This window comes from Nannospalax galili, unplaced genomic scaffold, assembly GCF_000622305.1.
Source record: "Nannospalax galili isolate Female #2095 unplaced genomic scaffold, S.galili_v1.0 scaffold54, whole genome shotgun sequence".
Lineage (NCBI taxonomy): Eukaryota > Metazoa > Chordata > Mammalia > Rodentia > Spalacidae > Nannospalax > Nannospalax galili.
In genome coordinates, this window is record NW_008341028.1 from 5,010,674 (window position 1) to 5,030,168 (window position 19,495).

At 47.6% G+C, this 19,495-nt stretch overlaps 1 protein-coding gene across 1 annotated transcript in view; it reads right to left on the reverse strand.

The window, feature by feature from the left end:
• Positions 1-5,309: 5,309 nt before the first annotated feature.
• The window catches only part of Rbpms2 (RNA binding protein, mRNA processing factor 2), a 39,751-nt gene continuing 25,565 nt past the window's right edge, over positions 5,310-19,495 (reverse strand). Inside the window, exons 3-8 of the mRNA XM_008836300.3 lie at positions 19,385-19,423; positions 18,431-18,493; positions 17,963-18,113; positions 17,331-17,485; positions 5,912-5,981; positions 5,310-5,649 (exon numbers count right to left, since the gene is read on the reverse strand). Of these exons, the coding sequence (XP_008834522.1) occupies positions 5,919-5,981; positions 17,331-17,485; positions 17,963-18,113; positions 18,431-18,493; positions 19,385-19,423 (471 nt within the window). The 3' untranslated portion in view covers positions 5,310-5,649; positions 5,912-5,918. The remainder of the gene's footprint in view (positions 5,650-5,911; positions 5,982-17,330; positions 17,486-17,962; positions 18,114-18,430; positions 18,494-19,384; positions 19,424-19,495) is intronic.

Genomic DNA, 19,495 nt, shown 5'->3' on the forward strand with positions numbered 1-19,495 from the left:
TTTTTGAAACATGGTCTCCCTGCAGCCTCAGTTGGCCTGGAACTCACTATGTAGACCAGGATGGCCTCAATCTCACAGAGATCTGTCTTCCTCTCCCTGCCTTCCAAGTGCTGGGATTAAAGGCATGTACCATCATTCCTGGACTTTATTTCAGATCCTGTTCCTGCCTCCCAGTGCTGGGATTACAGACAGGTTGCTACAACCACAAGCTTTTATGTGGGTTCTGGGCATCCAAACTCTAGTCCCTGTGGGATTTAAAAAATATATTTTATTATTTTTATTTTATGTGTATGAGTGTTATGCCTGCATGTAAATGTACCTGTGTCATGGAATGCCAGCAGAGGTCAGAGGAGGGCATCAGATCCCCTGGAACTGGAGTTACAGATAGTTGTTGGCCAGCATGTGAGTGCTGAGAACCATACCATGTCCTCTGTAAGAGCAGTCAGTACTCTTAACCACTGAGCCATCCCTCTAGCACCAAGGATTTTCTTTTTTTGAACATTTATTTGTACTGTATATATACGAGCATGTGTGAAGGTCGGAGGATAACTTGAGGGAGTTGATTCTCTCTACCAGGCTTGGTGGCAAGTGCTTTTTACCCACTGAGCCATCTTCCCAGCCCCTGGGGAAATTTTTTTTTTTTTTAAGAAAGGGTCTCATTGTGTAACACCCTGGCTGGCCTGGAATGGCCTATGTAAACCAAGCTGGCCTCAGACTCCCAGAGATCTGCCAGCCTCTGCTATCCAAGTGTAGGATTAAAGGTACACCATCACACAAGGCTTCTGTGGGGCCTTTTAAAACTTCAGTTTCTACAGCTAAAAAGGTAGATGAAAATACCTTTCCTGCAAAGCTGGGGCATGATTGCACACACCCTGTAGTCCCAGCACTTGGGAGGGAGAGACAGGCTGATCTCTGTGAGTTCAAGTCCAGCCTGGTCTACATAGTGAGTTCCAGGCCAGCTGGGGCTGTCTCAAAAGGGATCAAAAAAAGAACACCAAAAACAAACAAACACAGCTGGGGAGATAGCTCAGACAGTAAAGTGCTTGCCATCCAAGCTTGAGTTTACTCTTCAAAAAGTCACCTTGTAATCCCAGCGCTGGGAAGGTAGATCCCTAGGGCTCAGTGGCCAACCAGCCTATCCAAACTGACCCTGTCGCAATAAACAAGATGGGGTTCAGTGGATAAGGGCACTTGCTACCAAGCCCGATGACCTGAGTTTGATTCCCTGAACCCACACGGTAGGAGAATGGATTCCTCAAAAGTTGTCCTTTGACATCTTTATGTACTCTACAGCATGCACACACACTAAATAGATGTAGTAAAAATAGTTAAGACCACAAAAAAGAGGACAACATGAAAATGACTCCAACATGCACACACATACAAATGCACACACATGCATATATAGACAAACCCACTAAAGTACTTAGGCATGTTCTTATGTTAACATCAAGTCTCCTGAAAACTATGAGAATATTTCTACTTTCAGGGGGAAATGATGGGCTTTTGTGGCATGAGATAGCTGTTCCTTCTCTCAGGCTCTTCCCACTAACCTATGCTGCCAACAGAAGGCAGACACACTGAGCTCCAGTACTGAGGGCTTGTAGGTCCAACAGCCCTAACTCCTGACTGGGTCAAAGGCCAGAGAGACTGCCAGGTTGAAGTAGGCTGATGTTCCCTGAGTCACTGAGTTTGTCTCCTTTTATTAAAGATAGGGTCTCACTCTGTAGCTCTAGCTGATCTGGAGCTTACTATGTAGACCAGGCTGGCCTCAGATGCACAAAGATCTGCCTGCCTCAGCCTCCCAAGTACTGGCATTAGAGGACAGTGTTAGGCAGAGGACTGAAGGCAGCAGGCTTGAGCTCTACTTCTAGGTTCCAGAACTGAAGCGGGGAGAGGGTTACAACCTTGTGGCATGAGCTGTCTGTTGTCTCCCTGTGACATTCTAGAATGCCCATGTGGGGGGTGGAAGGGGCACGGGTCTGGGAGTCAGGAGATACGATTGGTACATATGATAGCAGTGGCCTTTGTGACATTAGAGCAAAATACTTGTCTGTGTTGCTTTGACTTCATCTGGGAGATGTGGCGGAGGAGTGGAGCACCCAATGCTCACTCAGATTTGGGTTTTCCAGGGTCTCTCAGAAAAGATTAAGGGCTTTGGTCCAAGGGCACAAAGTAGAGATCAGACCTCATACACTGACCTCCCTCCAAACTCCCACAGAGGATCTGTCAGCAATTTCAACCAGAGGCCAGAGGGCAAGGGAGCCTATGCATGCTGTCTGTCCACACTGAGGCAGGAGGCTGGGCTGGGTGATAGTTAAAGGTAATGTGTCAGAAACATCCCCCTCCAGTTACTCCCTTTCTCTCCTCACAAGGGTGGCCCCTCAACTCTTAGAGCAACTCTTCTGAGAACATGTCAAGGGGCAGAGGTGGCCCACTGTGTGGAGGCAGGGGGACTGGAGCTCTAGGGAGTTTTGCTACTTCCTTCTAATGCTTTTGCAGTGGCCTGTCTTGGCCCATTTCTTTACCACTTTCCCTTCAGGACTCCGATCTGGCACTACTCTGGGGGGTTTAAGCCTTGTTTCTCAGGGATTATTTATAAACTAACAGAGGACTCCCAGGACAGGCAGGCAGAATATAAGTCCTGGTCCCTCTACACACCTCTGACCTCATGTGGGCTGAGGGCTTATCCTGCATTGATTACCCAGTATGAGTAAGGAAACCCACAGTGCCCACAAACTCACTCTCCTGTGAAGGCTCCAAGAATCACATTCCTAAAAGTTGCTGGCCAAGCTACAGACCCTCAAAAAGATGTAGAAGCAATGACAGATGACCGGCCTGGGCACAGAGGCAACAGGACCCACCGTCCTTCCTCCCTGGCATCTTTAGCATTGGTCTCACATAAAGTGGGGATGTGTACTCATGTCATCAGAGACCAGGATGACACATAGGAGTTACTTTCTCTTAAGAACCCTACAGGGCAGTCTTGACCAAGCTGCTTCTGACCCCAGCCTTACCATGCCCTGGCCAGGCAGCTCTGTAACTATGGCAGGCTCAGCTCATCAACTCAAGCTCACTGTCCACTGAGGCCTTTCTGCAGAGGCTCTGCTCTCTCAGCAAAGCCCCAGCTGGAAGGGCTACACAGTCACCCTTCTATCAGCTGCCCTTCTCAGACCCAGGCCTGGGCCCTGCTCGGTAAAGTGTGAAGCGTGAAGGAGGCCCCCGGGGAAGCCACAGGCACAGACCCTGTTAAATTATGGAGTAGCTTCCTGTGCCCCTTTCAGAAATGCCTAGGCATGCCCCAGCTAAATAATTTAGCACCTCAGGAAGACCCAGTGGGTCCTAACACAGCTGAAGTAGGTCAGGCCATGGTTTGGCTCTGGGAAGGGACTGTCAGGCTCACAGCCATGTCAGGAGGAACTGCAGGCTGCTTTGCACAACCACACCCCAGTGAGGGATACAAGGCAGGAAAGTCCCATCCTCCTCCCCCTTGCTGGAATAAGCTCAGGTACCTCCCATCCTCAAAGTCTTCCTTGGTGACCAAGTAAGCTACCCACCTGCCACTAGAGTTACTCTAAGGTCTGTGCTTGCCTGGGCTCCTCCTCCTCCACTTAGCACCTAGCTGACAGCTGACACAGTTGCCAGCAAGTAACACCCTAGACCCAAGCCATATACAAGGGGTGAGGCAGGGAGTAGACATGGATGCCAGAGTCACCCAAGGTGCAGGTGAGGAAGCAACTACTAGAGCCAGCTACAACTACCCACTTTGCTCAGAGCAAGGCTGGAAGGAACCAGTGGGTAGCAAGTTCTGCACACTGACCCTGCTCTGCTGGGTTAGGGTGGGTGCAGATGAAAAAGCAAACACTGAAACAGGTCACAGTTCCAGCCCTCCAGTAGGAGCTAGAAAGGATGTCAAACCAGATCAAAGATAAAGAAACTGAGAGACACCAAATCACAAAAGAATCAGGGTGGCCGCAGGCATCCTGTCCACCCTGCCCACACTAGCTCAGCACAGTCCCATCTAGAGGACTTTTCCTCTCTCTCTCCCAGGACTCAGCTCCAGTCCACAGCCTACAGCATGGGCAAGGTCCTGGAGCCTCTCTGTCCCTCCAGGCCAGCCTCAGATGCATACTATGACCTGACTCTAGAGAGGGAAGCCAGCACTCCAACCTCAGTCTCCTACAGAGCTTATGAAGAACACAGACCAGGGAGAAGGTAAATAGATGAGGCAAACTGAAAAACAAAGGCCTCTGATGGTGTAGGGAGTAAGGAACCCCACTTTTAGAATTCCATGGCCAAGGAAGTAAATTCATTAAGTACAGGGTAGATTAACAGAAGATAGGAGGGTGTGAAAGGGGGTAGGTAGGAGGGTAGCACCTGTATGACCCCTCTGCAAGCCACTGCCCCCTCCAAGACTGGTTCCTAAGCTAACCGCAGAAGGCAGCAGATAACTGGAGCTCCAAGGTATCCCCACTGGGACAGTCACCAGGCCAGGACCATTCCCTGCTTCCCTCTGGTCAGCCTTCTGCATGGCAGGCTGCATCCTACGGAAGCTGGAAGCAAAGGTCACAGTGCAGTCACTTTAGAGTTTTTTATTTTGCAATTCATTTATGATCCAGTTTCACATTCTCACAGGGTCAGCCACCCGACGTCACCCCCATCTGAAACAGCCAGACTGTTTGAGCTGAGGCTAAAGGTAAAGCACTAACATGCTCACAAAATAAAACAAAATTGCACAATTTATCCTTCATTTCATTCTTAAACCAATGCCCAACACAAAGACTGATTGCTGAAGAACGGAAACCCTTTTCTTCTTCATGCCTCAAACTCAACACTAAACTTATCTGACAGAGTGAACAAGGTCTCTTCAATAATTAATGGTAAACACATGAAAAATCCTTTATGATCCATAAATATTTTGTTATACAGGGTACAAAAATAGTTTTCATGTTTTGGTTTTGAGGTTCAGGAAGAACAAGGAGCAGTGGAAGAGTGGGGTGCACCAGGGGTAGGCAAGCAAAAGGCAGGTTTCTTAGACCTGCCAGTCCCCTGAGGAGACGGCAGAGAACTCTGATCTGAAGTGAAAGGCAGTGTATCTGCTGGGAGGATGTAGTCTGGAAGAGTGTATGTTGGAGGCAGGGCCTGTAGACTACAAGTGGCCACAAGGGCCCAGGCATCCCTGAAGTAGGGTCAGTGTAGGGGTAGGGAGTGGAGAGAGGGACCAGGCATGATAAGCCCTGAGTGCCAGGACCTGCTGTTATGGCCAGTGTGGGGACAAAACATACACACACATATACACAAATTTAAGTGTCACAATTGCTGGAGTAAAAATGCAAAATAAATGCCTCATTTCCTTGAGGGAGAGTTAGAGAAGCAAGTTTGGGTAGGAGGTCAGGCCATGCTGGGTCCCAGTGAGGCCTCTAAGCAGCTTGGCTTGGGTATCCCAGTAAGAAGGCCCCTGACCCTCTAGGGAGGCCTTAGAACAGGACTGAAGAAGGAAACAGGTGCAGTCCATTGAGTCAGGCTTCAGATTCACAGTGTCTGGAGAGAAGCAGCAGCTCTGCACAGGCCGAGGGGGCAGTGGAAGGGCAGGGCCTTTATTTGGTCCCAACCACACAAGTCCCAGAACCAACTCTGCAGTGACAAGACCTGGAGGGAGAGGAGAGAGGTAGCCATGAGTAAAGGAGTGAGATGGGGCGTTGGCTATAGACTCCTCTTTCGAGGGGAGGCTGCACAAGGGGACACAAGGTTACATGTGCAGGGGGAGAAGGGAAGAACCGGCTGGGTGCCCCAATGAACCTGCTCCAGAGCCACCTAGCACCAGCAAGCTCTCAGGACCAGGCAGAGGGAGGAGCCATGACCATGGAGGCAGCCAGTGTCAAGGACACTGACCTCTGGGGCTAACACTTACAGTGGAGCTAGCAGAACTGGCGATACTTCCATCCCTGCTGAGTGGTATCAGAGGAGGGGTACCAGCGAACCTACAAGAGAAGCCAATATTAGGATAAACTAAGTGACACATCCCTGCCCTCAGTGAAAACTAGATGAATTTAACCATCAGAGTCCCTGTAGCTGTCCAGGTTGTCACTGATCACTAGGTAGAGCCTGGGCCAGTAACTCACCTCTTAGCATCTGCTTCTTCCTCTGGAAAATGGAAAAACATCACCTGACCCACCTCCTAAGTTCCATGAGGACATGTCAACACATGGACCTCACTTATTATTTTATGCTATGAACATACTGCCCGCATGTATGCAAGCATACCTGTGTCATGCAGTGCCTTCAGAAGTCAGAAGAGGGCGCAGGATCCCCTGGAATTTATGGACAGTTGTCAGCTGCCATTATGGGTGCTGGGAACTGAACTCAGGTCCTCTCCAAGAGCCCCTGGATGCCATATGCCATTTCATTTTTCCTTTTTTTTTTTTTTTTTTACACTTGTTTTGCGTATGCGTCTATGTGCATGTAGGCACACAAGTGCCACTGAACACATGTAGAGGTCAAAGGACAACTTGTAGGAGTTGGTTCTCTTCATCCGCTGTATAGGTTCCAGGGATTGAACTCGGGCTCACCAGCCCCCATTATGTGATTTTAAAATAAAAAAATTAATAACCACATAATTAGAAGAAGCATTTCATTACAGCATTGACATATTCAATAACCATTTCCAGAGCTAAGATGCATCTCTTTCAAAATTAGCTGTAAACTTTTAGGTTTACAGTTGAATTAATACAGTTATACAATATTGTACTCAGTATAAACCCTATAAGACATAAAATTAAATGAGGTTTTAACCTTTAAAAAAGATCTCCATTTCATTATTAAAAAATACTGTTTCCTACAGAAAGACTCATTTTTAATGCTACTAACATTCAAATGTTTGCACATGTGTCTCTAATCTCTATATATCTGATTATTACTAGTCACAGTCAGTTACACTTGGTTCCTTGGCACCTGAATATGGATATGAAGTCATAACAGCTTCATTTTTTAATTTCAAACATTTTTTTTTATAATCTCACTAACAGTGCACATGGTTTTCTTCTTTCCCCACATCCTCTCCAACGCTGGCTGTCTGATAGCACCTAGTCTAACAAGTGTGAGAAATATGTCAATATGCTGGCCTGGCCTGAACTCACTATGATCAGGTTGGCCTCAAACTCACAGAGATCCACCTGCCTCTGCCTCCTGAGTGCTGGGATTAAAGGCATGTGCCACCACACACACACACACACACACACACACAGGTTAGAGAACAACTTGTAGGAGTCAGTTCTCTCCTTCTACTTGGGTTCCAAGGATTGAACTCAGGCTACGGCATCAAGAGGCTTTATTGGTCTGGTGTTTTCAGACAGGGTCTCATGTATCCCAGGGTGGTCTTGAACTTACTATATAGTCAAGAATGACTTTGAACATATGATCCTCTTGCCTTCGCCTCTTGAGCTCTGGGATTATGTGCACCACTATGCCCCACAGAGCAGTAGCCCCAAAAGCTGGATTCCTAGAGCCTGGTCAGGAAAATGGCATGCATCCTGCACCCTTCTCTTCCATGAGCCAGGTATCTGGCAAGAACAATTGAGCTTGCTGCCAGGCCAAGGCTGTAGGGAAGTCACCCACCCCAGTTACATTCTCTAGAGAAGCATGTCAGCCCATCTCACCCAAGGCTGCCTGGGGGTGGGGGTGGGGGGATAGGGACGAGCACTCAGGAGAAAGGCTGGGGTGGCACATGAAGCCACTGTAGAGAATGAGTTAGATGCTGAATAGATGACAGACCCAGTTGCCCACTTGGCTGCTTGTGATTCCTGCCTCTTGGGTAAGCAGAGAGAATATGACAAATGCCAGGCCCTCTGGGCTGAAGAGAGTGTTCCAAGAACTAGCTCCTGTGCTCCTCCCCAAGTCTAGGTGCTGCTTTGTACAGTGCACACCTCCAGCCAACACATCCTCCTAGGATGGTGGCAGGAAGTTAGGGAGACTAACTACCCTAACAGTTGCATGCCTGGCACATAGCAGAACAGGTCCTAGGCCACCAAACCAGCACTGTGGTCCCTCTGAATGTGGCACTGACATCACCAGAATATTTCTGGCCCAGGACCTGTAGGAGCTACCCCACCCTAGAGGCCACAGTATTTCCTAACCTGCCTCCTGAACACCTAGAAGCAGCTCTTCCTTCTCCTGGTTGACAGCTGTATGAGAGGAAGTTTAACAGGCACTTTGCTGGGTTGGGAATGCCCTCCCAGTTGGATGCCTGGCTAGACACTAGAACTCATCCCACAAGTAAGGGATAAAAGAAGGAGCAGTACTGCCACCAGACAGGCCTGTGGCTCTGTCCAGCTCAGAGAACCTCATCATGGGCCCTGCCAACAGCCCTTCACTCAGCTGAAGCAGCCCCTCCACAAGCAGCACCTGACTGGCTGGATGCCCAAGGGATCAGACAAAAGTGAAACATCAAGATCTCAGGAAGCCTCTGTTCTGGTTTGTTTCTTCATTGCTGTGACAAAATACTCTGACCACTACCAACTTGGGGAGGAAAGGGTTTATTTATCTTGCATCTCCCGGGTCACAGTTCATCAGGGAGCCTAAGGTAGGAACTCAGGGCAAGAATCTGGAGCACAGGCCATGGAAGAACACTGCTTACTGGCTTGCTCCCCTGGCCCCTGCTCAGCCTGCTTTCTTATGCAACACAGGCCCACCTGCCCAGGGGTGGCACCACCCACAGTGGGCTGGGCCCTCCCACATCACTCATCAAGCATGTGCCCCATGGACATGGCTACAGGCCAGTCCAATGAAGGCAATTCCCCAATTGAGGCTCCCTCAACCCAGGTGTGTCAAGTTGACACTAAAGCTGTCCAGCACAGCCTCCCACTCATCATCTTCCACATTAGGGAGCTAAGGCCTCAGGTGACTGCTTGAAAGTCTCCCCCCGCATCTGCTAGATCCTACCCCCCACATTCACTCACTCCTCTGATGCTGCTGTGATTACAGTGCTTCCTCAGCTGGAGTCAGATGTCACTTGGGGAAAGTAAGAGGATGGTGGCCATTTATGGGCCCAGGACAGCCAGGCTACTGATGCAAAAGGAATGCACTTGAATGGAATGCATGTAGCAGGGTTGCTATGGCATGTCCTAAAGATGCTTGGTGGCCTGGGGTCCTCTAAAAGTAGTACAGTCCCTTCCTCTCTTCCTGCCCAGCACAGGGTAGGAGAACCTAAAACCCAAGGCCAGCATGTGAGGGACCCTGCAGTCAGCATCCTCTCAAACCCTTCGGTTGTTCATGGCATGGTGGGGGGATTTCTGAGAGGTGTCACAGGCTAGAGAAAGCTGCTTTAGACCAAGGAAACAAGGACACAGCCTCAGCCCTCTCTCAGAACTTAGGACTGAGTAAAAAGACACCAAAAAGTAGGCGAAGGAATGAATCTACACAAGAAATAGGAACAGCCAATGAATATTGGGAGTCTCACTTGCCAGAAAGTCAATTAAAAATAATATTTCAGCCAGGCATGGTAGCTCACACCTTTAATCCCAGCACTTGGGAGGCAGAGGCAAGCGGATCTTTTTGAGTTCGAGGCCAGCCTGGTCTACATAGTGAGTCCCAGGACACCTGGAGCTACAAGGAGATCCTATCTCAAAAAGATAAATAAATAATAAGTAAATAAATAATACTTCATCCCAGGGGCCAATAAGATGGCTCAGCGGGTAAAATCACTCATCACACAAGCCAGGTGACTTGAGTTTGACCCCTGGAACACATATAAAAGTGGAAGGAGGGAATCAACTTTAAGGTTACCCTTTCACCTCCACACAGGTACCATGGCACACATACATGGGCCCATGTAAATATCACACAAATCGAAATAAAAATTAGCAAAAACAAACTTCACCCAGATTGTCAAGTCTGAACTGTGACTGTGGAATAGCCCTGGGAACTTTGGAATAGGGCTAGGAAAGTCCATCAGGACAGGTTCCCAAGATGTGTGATACCCTAGCAGATCCTGTCAGCAGCAAGCAACTCAACAACTGCCTTGCCAGCTGCTAGGAGCTGCATATTTATACAATGCTATGCCAGCTGGGCACCAGGCACAAATCTACAGTTATTGACATGAAAATTGTCTCAAAAAGCCAAAGGAAAGAAACAACATTATGCATTAAAATTTTGGTGGCGTACGCCTTTAATCCCAGCACTCAGGAGGCAAAAGTGGGTGTATCTTTGTGCATTAAAGGCCAGCCTGGTCTACATAGCAAATTCCAGGCCACCTGGGGCTACAGAGAGACCCTGTCTCAAAAAAGACCAAGAAAAAAATTTTTATGAAAGACTTACATCTATAGATTTACTTATATTACCCAAATTTCTAATAAAGAATTTATTTTCATGTGTGCATATGTGCAATGGGAGCAGCACATGTATCACAGTGCATGTGTGAAGGCCAGTTTAACTTTGTAGGGTCAGTTTTGTGGGCTCAAGGAATTAAATTCAGTCACTTTGCTTGTGTGATAAGTGTCCTTACCTCTTGAGTCATCTCGCTAGCCCCCAAATCTAAGAATTGTTTTTCCTTTTTATTTTTTTAACTTATTTTTTATTGAAATTTTGTGTATTTCATACATAAAATCATCTTTATACCCCTTTCCCCCTTGGCACTCTCCCATAGCATCCCCACTGCAGTTCATACATTCTGTCATTTGTATTAAGATCTATTATGAGCCAGGCATGATGGCACATGCCTTTAATCCCAGCACTCGGGAGACAGAGGCAGGCGGATCTCTGTGAGTTCAAGGCCAGCCTAGTCTACATAGTGAGTTCCAGGACAACTGGGGCTACAGGGAGATCCTGTCTCAAAAAGACAAAAAAAAAAAAGATTATGTAAAGTTAGTGTCCCGAGATGTCCCTCAGTGCAAGTTCATCCACCAGGGTTTAATGCTAGAGTTCCTCCTTTTAAGAAGATCAGCTCTTCCTCACCCAGCAGTTATCAGCTGCCAATAATTCTTCCACTAAGATTGGGGCTTGCTGTTCATTTCCACAGTTCTGTGCTGGGTTTTTGTCTGCCTAAGTTTGCATGGGTCTTGTGCATGCTGACACCATTGCTGTAGGTTTGTATGAGAAGGGTCCTAAGCACCTAGAGGACTATTTCTGTATGGTCATACACCTCCCTAGCTCTTACAATCTTTCCACCCCCTCTTCCATAATGGTCCCTGAGTCCTAGGTGGGCAGACCTCAATATTGGAGTCCTGTCCAAGGACCCACACTCTGCCAACTCTCATTCTCTACATTTTGGCCATTTGTGGCCTTTTGCTTTCCTGGCCCTCTGTTGCATGAGGGAGCTTCATTGATGAGAACTGAAAGATGCATTAGTGTTCTCTTCATCCCTTATTCTATGTTCTGTGAGCCTTAGGTGTAGTGGTTGCATCCTAGATGTGCCACTTAGGCTTGGGCAATTCACAGAGAATCTCTGTATGTGACCAGAGGTATAACTCTGTAAATAATCTGTCTGTTGGAAAAAGAAGCTACTTTGATGGGTGGTGGCTGGGATGCTTGTCTGTAAATTTAAGAATCCATATTTTGTACATAGTAAGAAATTACATTTGTCTAGGGATATGAGAACCTTGGGGAAAATCTAAGAATTAAAACAAAACAAAAAAACAGTTACTGCTGGGCATGATGGCATAAATCTGTAATCTCAACACTAAAGCTGAGGCACGACGACTGCCATGTGCTCAAGGCTAGCCTGAACTACATACCAAGATCTTGTTTCTATTACCAAAGGGGGGGGGTGGAGGTGGAGGGGTGGCTCAGCAGTTAACAATGGTTGTTCTTGCAGAAGACTCGGGTTCGAATCCCAGCATGTACATGGCAGCTAACAACTGTCCATAACTCCAATCCCAGGGGATCCGACAGCATTTTCTGACTTCTGTGGGCATTGCATGACACGGGTGCACTTACCTACATGCAGGCAATACACGTATACATTTTAATCCTAGCAGAAGGTGGTGGATCTGTGAGTTCCAGGCCAACCTGGCCTACATAGGAAGTTCTAGGCCAGCCAGGGATACATAGCCCATGGGACCTTGTCTCAAAAGAAAAAAACAAACAAAAACCAAGGGGGCTGGAGAGATGGCTCAGTGGTCAAGAGCCCTGGCTGCTTTTGCAGAGGACCCAGGTTCTATTCCCAGCACCCACATGGCAGCTAACAGTCATCCATAACTCCAGTTCCAGGGAATCTGATGCCCTCTTCTGACCTCCATGGGCACTGCACAACATGGGTGCACATGGGGGTCTTTTTGAGTCAGGGTCTCCCTGTAGCCCCAGCTGACCTGGAACTTACTATGTAGAACAGGCTTGCCTTGAACTCATAGAGATCCGCCTTCCTCTGCCTCCCAAGTGCTGGGACTAAAGGCGTGCGCCACCACACCTGGCAACAATATAACACTATAAAAATTTTAACCCCCCCCCCCCAAAAAAAAAGAGAACGGTTTTCTTGGGAGTAGGATAAGCTGAAGTTAAGAAACCCTATCTATTTTTCTCTAAATGCAGATCTGTGGAGAATAAATGCTTCTGAGGTATTTGTCACACACCACATGCTGTTGAGAAGTTTTCATGCACCAATTTCACTTAATTACATGGAAGGAAAAAAGGCAAGGGAATATGTCTAACATCAAGGCTTATGCTAAGCAGCTGAACTTACAATTAAGGGAAGAGAGCCATGGTGTACAACCTACATCTGGGAGGAGATAGGGCCAGGTATGGAGGAGCACACCTTTAATTCTAGCACTCAGGAGGCAGAGGCACGTGGGTCTCTGTAAGTTTGAGGCCAGCCTGGTCACCTAGGGCTACATAGAAAGACCTTGTCTTAAAAAAGATGGGTGGCTGCTTGGAAGCCACCTTTCTTATGTGCCAAACCCCACCTTGTCCCTGCCACACTGTTTTCATGTCCAATTCCTTACAAAGAAAGATTCTTTCTTATTCTTTTGAGACAGGGTCTCAGTGTACCCCAGGCTGGCTTCAAACTTGCTATGTAGTCAAGGATAGCCCTGAACTCCTGATCCTCCTGCCTCTATCTCCCTAGTGTTAGGATTACAGGTATAGGCCACCAATGCCTGGCTCAGGGAGAGGTTCTTGTGACAAGACAGAGTGGCTCAGAATTCTCTTCAAGGCCCTCCTGCAGAACTGGTCTATGCAGCCACAGGGCTGGGCTACTTGAGAAGAGCACACAGTTGGGGTGTGCATGGCAAGGTAGGGCAAGTGGGTACTGGTCCTCATTCCTTCTTAAGCCTTTTAGCTGCTACCTTTTCTTAACATTACCTCTTTAACCTCCAATTTTCCACTGGTCCTCTGGGTTCAGAATCTTTAAAAATTTTTTTTTTTAATTTATTTTTTGTCTCTTTTGAGACAGGGTCTCCCTATAGCCCCAGCTGTCCTGGAACTCATTATGTAGACCAGGCTGGCCTTGAACTCACAGAGATCCGCCTGCCTCTGCCTCTCGAGTGCTGGGATTAAAGACGTGCACCACCACGCCCTGCTTAATTTTTATTTTTATGTATGTAAGTAAGTGCATCCCTGTTGTGCAGCATCTATGGAGAACAGAAGAGGGTATCAGATCCCCTGAAACTGGAGTTACAGATGACTGTTAGCTGCCATGTGGGTGCTGGGATTCAAACCCAGGTCTTCTGTAAGAGCAGCCAGTGTTCTTAAACACTGAGCCATCTCAGTGTTTTTTGGAAATAGGTTCTCACTATGTAGTCTTGGCTGGTCTGGCTTATCATGGGCAAAGTGGGGGGGTGGCTCTTAGAAGAGGGAAAAGAAAATATTCTGTGGAATATGCTTTCATGCACATTATCATACTTAATCCTCACAGCCCCTTTTACTGCTGAGATAATGGGTATCCAGCCAGTCTGAAGAATAAGGACAGAACTAAAGATTGCTTGGTCATTAGTTTGCCTCTAAAAAATGTCACTATCCTTTAGGGTGGCATCTTTCCCCTTCCAGTGAGAGCCAGGCAACAATGGGAACAAGCAATCACAAATACAGCACTTTCTTCATGCTAACAGCTCCATAGAAGCCAGGTGTGATGGTACACGAGCAATCTTAGCATGTGGAGAGGTGGAGGCAGATCAGGAGTTCAGGGTCAGTCTAAGCTACATGAGACCCTGTCTCAAAAAACACAAAATGGAAACAAATGGTATGTAGCTCAGTTGACAGAGTGCTAGCTTAGCATAAATGAAGTCCTGGGCTCTACCCCCAGCACCACATAAAACCAGGGTGCTCCATGCCTGCAATCCCAGAATTTAAGAGGTAGAGCTAGGAGGATCAGAAGGTCAACGTCATCCACAGCCTTAGCTATACATCACAGTTAGAAACTAGCCTGGGATACATGAGAACTTGCCATAAAACAAAAGATTGTATTACACTACAAAAAAAAAAAAAAAAAAAAAAGGGAAAAAAATCCAAGAAAGAACGATTTTCACTGTTTAAGAAGAAAGGGGCTGGAGAGATAGCTCAGCGGTTAGGAGCACTGACTGCTCTTACAGAGGACCCAGGTTCAATTCCCCACACCCACATGGCAGCTGCGAACTGTCCTTAACTCCAGTTCCAGGGAATCCTAAGCCCTCTTCTGACCTCCGAGGCATTGCACAACATGGGTGCGCTCACATACATACATGCAGGCAATACACTCATACATATAAAATAATAAATTTTAAAAAATTAATTAAAAAAAGAAAAAAATGAAGAGTTAAGGTTAAGCAACTTGTCAAAGATCACACAGATGTTGAGAAACAGGTCCAGGATCTGGGCTACAGATGTTGGAGAAACACAACATAGGAAGAAATTGGAAGGGGGACTAAAGGGAATTGCATAGAGAGCTGGGTCTAGCAGCACTGCATCACTCCCAACCAGTAAAGCAGAGGAGCTTCTCCCAGTTCCCCTGGCAAACCTACTGTCCCTGGCCCCCAAACACCTGATCCAATCCAGCCCTCTCATTTCACAGATGAAGACATAGAGGCCTAGAGGTGAAGACCATGTAGCTAACTAGTGGTAGAGATAGGATCACAGGCCAGGAGTCCAGCAAGGAAGGTGCCTGTGATTCTACAAAGTACCTTGCAGTGCCCCTGCATTTAAAACCACCAGCTTAGCCCAGACCACTCAGTTCTGCTAGGGTCACAGCCAGGATGGACTTTCCTGCTTCCCACTCTACTCCCATGTTAATACCCAAAACTTCTCCAGGAAAAGACCTTAGCTACCTTGGATGAATTTCCCAAGGTACTCAGTGGGTCCCGGGATAGTGCCAAGCTTAACCACAGTTCTACTGAGTACAATCAGAAGTTGCTGTGGCCTAGGAGACTTCCTTGCTGGGGTTAGTCTGCTCAGATAGTGGTACCTGATCTGAATTTTCTACCTTGGGAATGGGCAAACCTCTGTGACACTAAGTCCCTCAAAGACCTGAAAATGGATGTGTACTCAGCTCCCAGGCAAAGTATCCAGTTCTTCCAACCTACAGCTTCTCTTTCCTGTGAACTTTCCCTCCTTGGTTTCTTCTGTCCTTTCCCTCCTGTCCCCTTCTACTGCCCAGGCTAGGCCCAAGCAGCCTACCTCCATGTGCTCCTTTCTTGATAATATGGGAACCCCCCTCCCCCCTTGTTAGGGACCATTTCAAGGCTCAATTCTTGGTCACTTGTCTGATCACAGGCTGGGGTGGGCTCAAGATTGTCCCGACCTGCTTCCTGTGGCTGCCTGGCAGTGTCCCAATATGGCCACCATGAGGATTCCTCCATAAAGATACAGTAGGATGAGACCTCCTCCTGTAGATTTTATCCCAGCACTTGCACCAAAGTCAGACCGGAGGACCAGAGCAAAGGCCTATGAGGCCAGCAGCAGAACTGACACAGTTCTAGACACAGAATTTGTTGTGGCCCAGCCTCACTCTCCTATAGGAGGTGCTCCTTTTTTACCCTAGTGGGCAGTGCCCAAACCTGTAATCCCAGAACTCAGGAGTCTGAGGCTGGAGGATTATGATGAATTCAGGGCCAGCTTGGTCTAGGACCTTGCCAACCCCATCCCCCAGCAAAATAAAGGGGGAAAAAAAAATCCAGGCATGGTATTGTATGCTTATAATCCCAGCACTTGGGAGGAAGAGGCAGGAACACAAGAGTTCAAGGTCAGCCTGGGCTACATGAGATCCCTATCTCAAAAAGTAGGACAGAAGAAAGGAAATAGGGAAGGAGGGAGGGAGGGACAAAACCTTCAAAAACAAAGACTGGCAAGATGGCTCAGTGGGTAAAGGTACTTGCTGCCAAGCTTGACAATCTGAATTTGATCCTTATAACCTGATGGTAGAAGGAGAAAACTGACTCCCAAAAGTTGTCCTACACACACACACACACACACAAAGAAAAAAAAATACATGAAAACTGAATTCCAGACCTGTCTAGGCAGAGTGGTCTTCACTGTGTTACTATCAAACTCATAACAATCCTGAGGCTCCATACACTCTTCTAATTTTCCAGAGTAATAATTGAGGCATGAAAACCTTTAAAAGCTTGATTAAAGGTGCTGGAGAGATGGCTCAGCAGTTAAGAGCACTAGTTGCCCTTGCAGAGGACCTCAGATCAGTTCCCAGCACTCATATGGTGCCTAACAACCATCTGAAACTCCAGTTCCAAGGGATCTGATGCCCTCTTCTGGCCTCTGTGGGTACTGCATATATGTGGAACACTTAGAAACATAGATAACACACATAAAATACAAATAGTTAAATGTTTTTAAAAGCTGGGTGTGCTAGTGTATGCCTTTAATTCCATCAATCAGGAGGCAGAAGCAGGTGGATCTCTATGAGATCTAGGCCAGTCTGATCTACAACATAGTGAGTTCCAGGCCAGTTGCAGCTACTGGGAGACCCTATCTCTAAATAAATAAATTAATTAATTAATTAATTAAATAAAGTTAAACACTTGATAAAGCTCAAGACAGAAGAGGCAGAGCAGACCCAGGTGCAGGCCTTGGCACTCAGGGTATTATGCCTCTGTGTCCCTGGTCTCCCACCCCTAATCCTAATGGCAGGAACATGCAGATCCCTAGAGTCTCGATTTCCAAATATCCTAAAAGATAACAGTTTTTTGTGGGTTTTTGTTTTTGTTTTTTGGACACTTGAGTTTCACACTGTGGCCCAGGCTGGCCTCAAAATTCCAGCAATTCTCTAGCCTCAGCTTCCCAGGTACTGGGATTACAAGCATGAGCTATCACTCCCAGTGGAAGACAATTCTGCTCATCCTAGGAACAGTAGTGGTGTATGGGGAGGCAGACAGGCCCAGCTGGACTACAGCTTTCCACACCAACCCAAAATGGCTTACCTGAGCATGTAGGGCAGCAGCAGCAGCAGCAGCAGTGGCAGCTGGGTAGGTGAACGCAGCATGTGAGATGGCTGGAGTCAGCTCTGTGGTGTAGAGAGGGTAAGGGGCCCAGGCCTCTGGGGACGCAGGGATCAGAGCAGCCCCCATCAGGTCATCTACAATGGGAGACACAACAGCCTCCACTGTCAGAACACTGGTCTCTCCACCCATCACCCCCTTCAAAACAGAAAAGGGAGCTAGCACTATGTTCAACCATAGTCGCCCCACCCCAAGACCAGACTCTTCCTCCAGAGGACCCCAAGATCAGTGAAGGAACCTCTGTGAATTTGGCCTGGCACAGTGAATACCCTATTTCTAGATGCTTTCAAACAGGCCATGGCCTATCTCAAATAAAAGAAATCACAAAAGGCTTCAAGGAAATTGTTTAGCCCTGACAGCCTAAGAACCCAGTCTCCTCTGGAGGGAGGAGCCTGGCAAGTCTCAAAGACAGCGGCTATGGAGGAAAGAAGGCCCCAGGAAAAGGGGAGACAGGCAGGACGATTCCATCAAGGATCTAAATGTATGCAATTTCACCACGCCTGCTGGCTTGAGCCAGCCAAAGGGGAAGAAAAGGCAGCTGAAGCCCCACTCACAGGGGTCCCGCGCGATCAAATGTGCTCCAAGGGCAGGGTGAACATTAGTGGGATTTGGTGTCGCCATTAGCTTGCTCTTGGCCATCTTGGTATTGGCTTTGGCAAACTCTAGCCTCAGAGTCTGTGGGTTCTCAGGATCAAAGCGAATACCCTACGTGGGAAAGAAAGGGAGAGAAAGACTTACAGAGGACCCATACTGCCAACTGCTATTGATATGGAGGGCCCCAGAAACATGCTTGCCTGAAAGACTTTTTTGCACACGGGGGGCCACAGCAGACGGAGTGCTGCTGAGTAATAACATTTGTCACAAACTAGGCAACCAAAGACTGTGCCCTGAGATGCGCAAAAAATAAAAGTCATGTATTTCTTGGGTGTGCAGTAGGGGAAGATTTGCAGAGGACAGAATGGGGACAATCATTGCTTCAGAGGTCTTGGGGTCAGAGAAAGGCATGTTCTCCGCCTACTCACGTTCAATGCATTTTTGGCTGCTTCTGCTCCTGCCCGGCTGTCAAAGATCACAAAACCAACAGGCTAGTAGGAAGAAAGAAAGAACATCCTAGCATTTCTCCCAGCATTCCTTTTCTATACCCGAAAACAGAGACAAGACCTGCGGTGGTTTAGCACTTCCCTAGCATGCACAAGGCCATGGGTTCAAAAACACAATACCACAAACAACTGGAAATAGTATTTGTCCTAAGAGAACACAGAAGGAAAAAACCTCTTGCTCACAGCCTTCTAAGGTATAGTTGAAAGGTTCACAAGCACCTCAAAGTCAAATCTCCCTTCTGGGTATTACACTATGAAATGATGCAGGCCAGGCATGGTGGCGCATGCCTTTAGTTCCAGCACTCCAGGGGCAGAGGCAGGCTGATCGCTGTGAGTACATAGTGAGTTCTAGGCCAGCTAGGGTAATGCCAACAGAGCATTATTCCATCACATTATACATTGTTTTTTCAGTGGATGTCTTTAAAAAAATGGGACTGGGAATTAAACTAAATTAAACAGGGTCTGGCACATGTTAAGCAAGGGCTCTATAACTGAGCTAGAAGTCAAGCCCCAGCAGAAGCTTTGTAAACGCATACAGCTAAGGTTGAAAACTTTTCCAACTTTAGATTCCTAGTCGTCCCCAAAGACTCTGGACCCTGGCCTCCTGCAAGAGGCCAGAGCTCAGCTACTGTCCTCAGCCATGAGGGCCAGGCAGTGGTTCCTAAATCCCAGAGCCAGACAGAGGACAGAGGCTGAGGAGACCCAGCTACCTGAAAAAGAGGAGGGTCCTGTGGAGGCTTTCCTTTTGTCAGCCCAGGGCAGAGGCAGGACAACAGAATGGGTTTCTGCTTCCAGATGCCTTTCCAACATTAGGAAAAGGCAATAGCTTAGCAATCATCCAGGGCTGGGAGGAAGAAAACCTAGGAGACAAATTACCTGTCTTGAGGTGAGCTTGATCAAGGACCCTTCATAGCCCTGTGGAGAGAAGAGGCCATTACAGGGGATAAGTTGTTATTGTGCTGCCCCAGAACTGTATCCCACATCAGT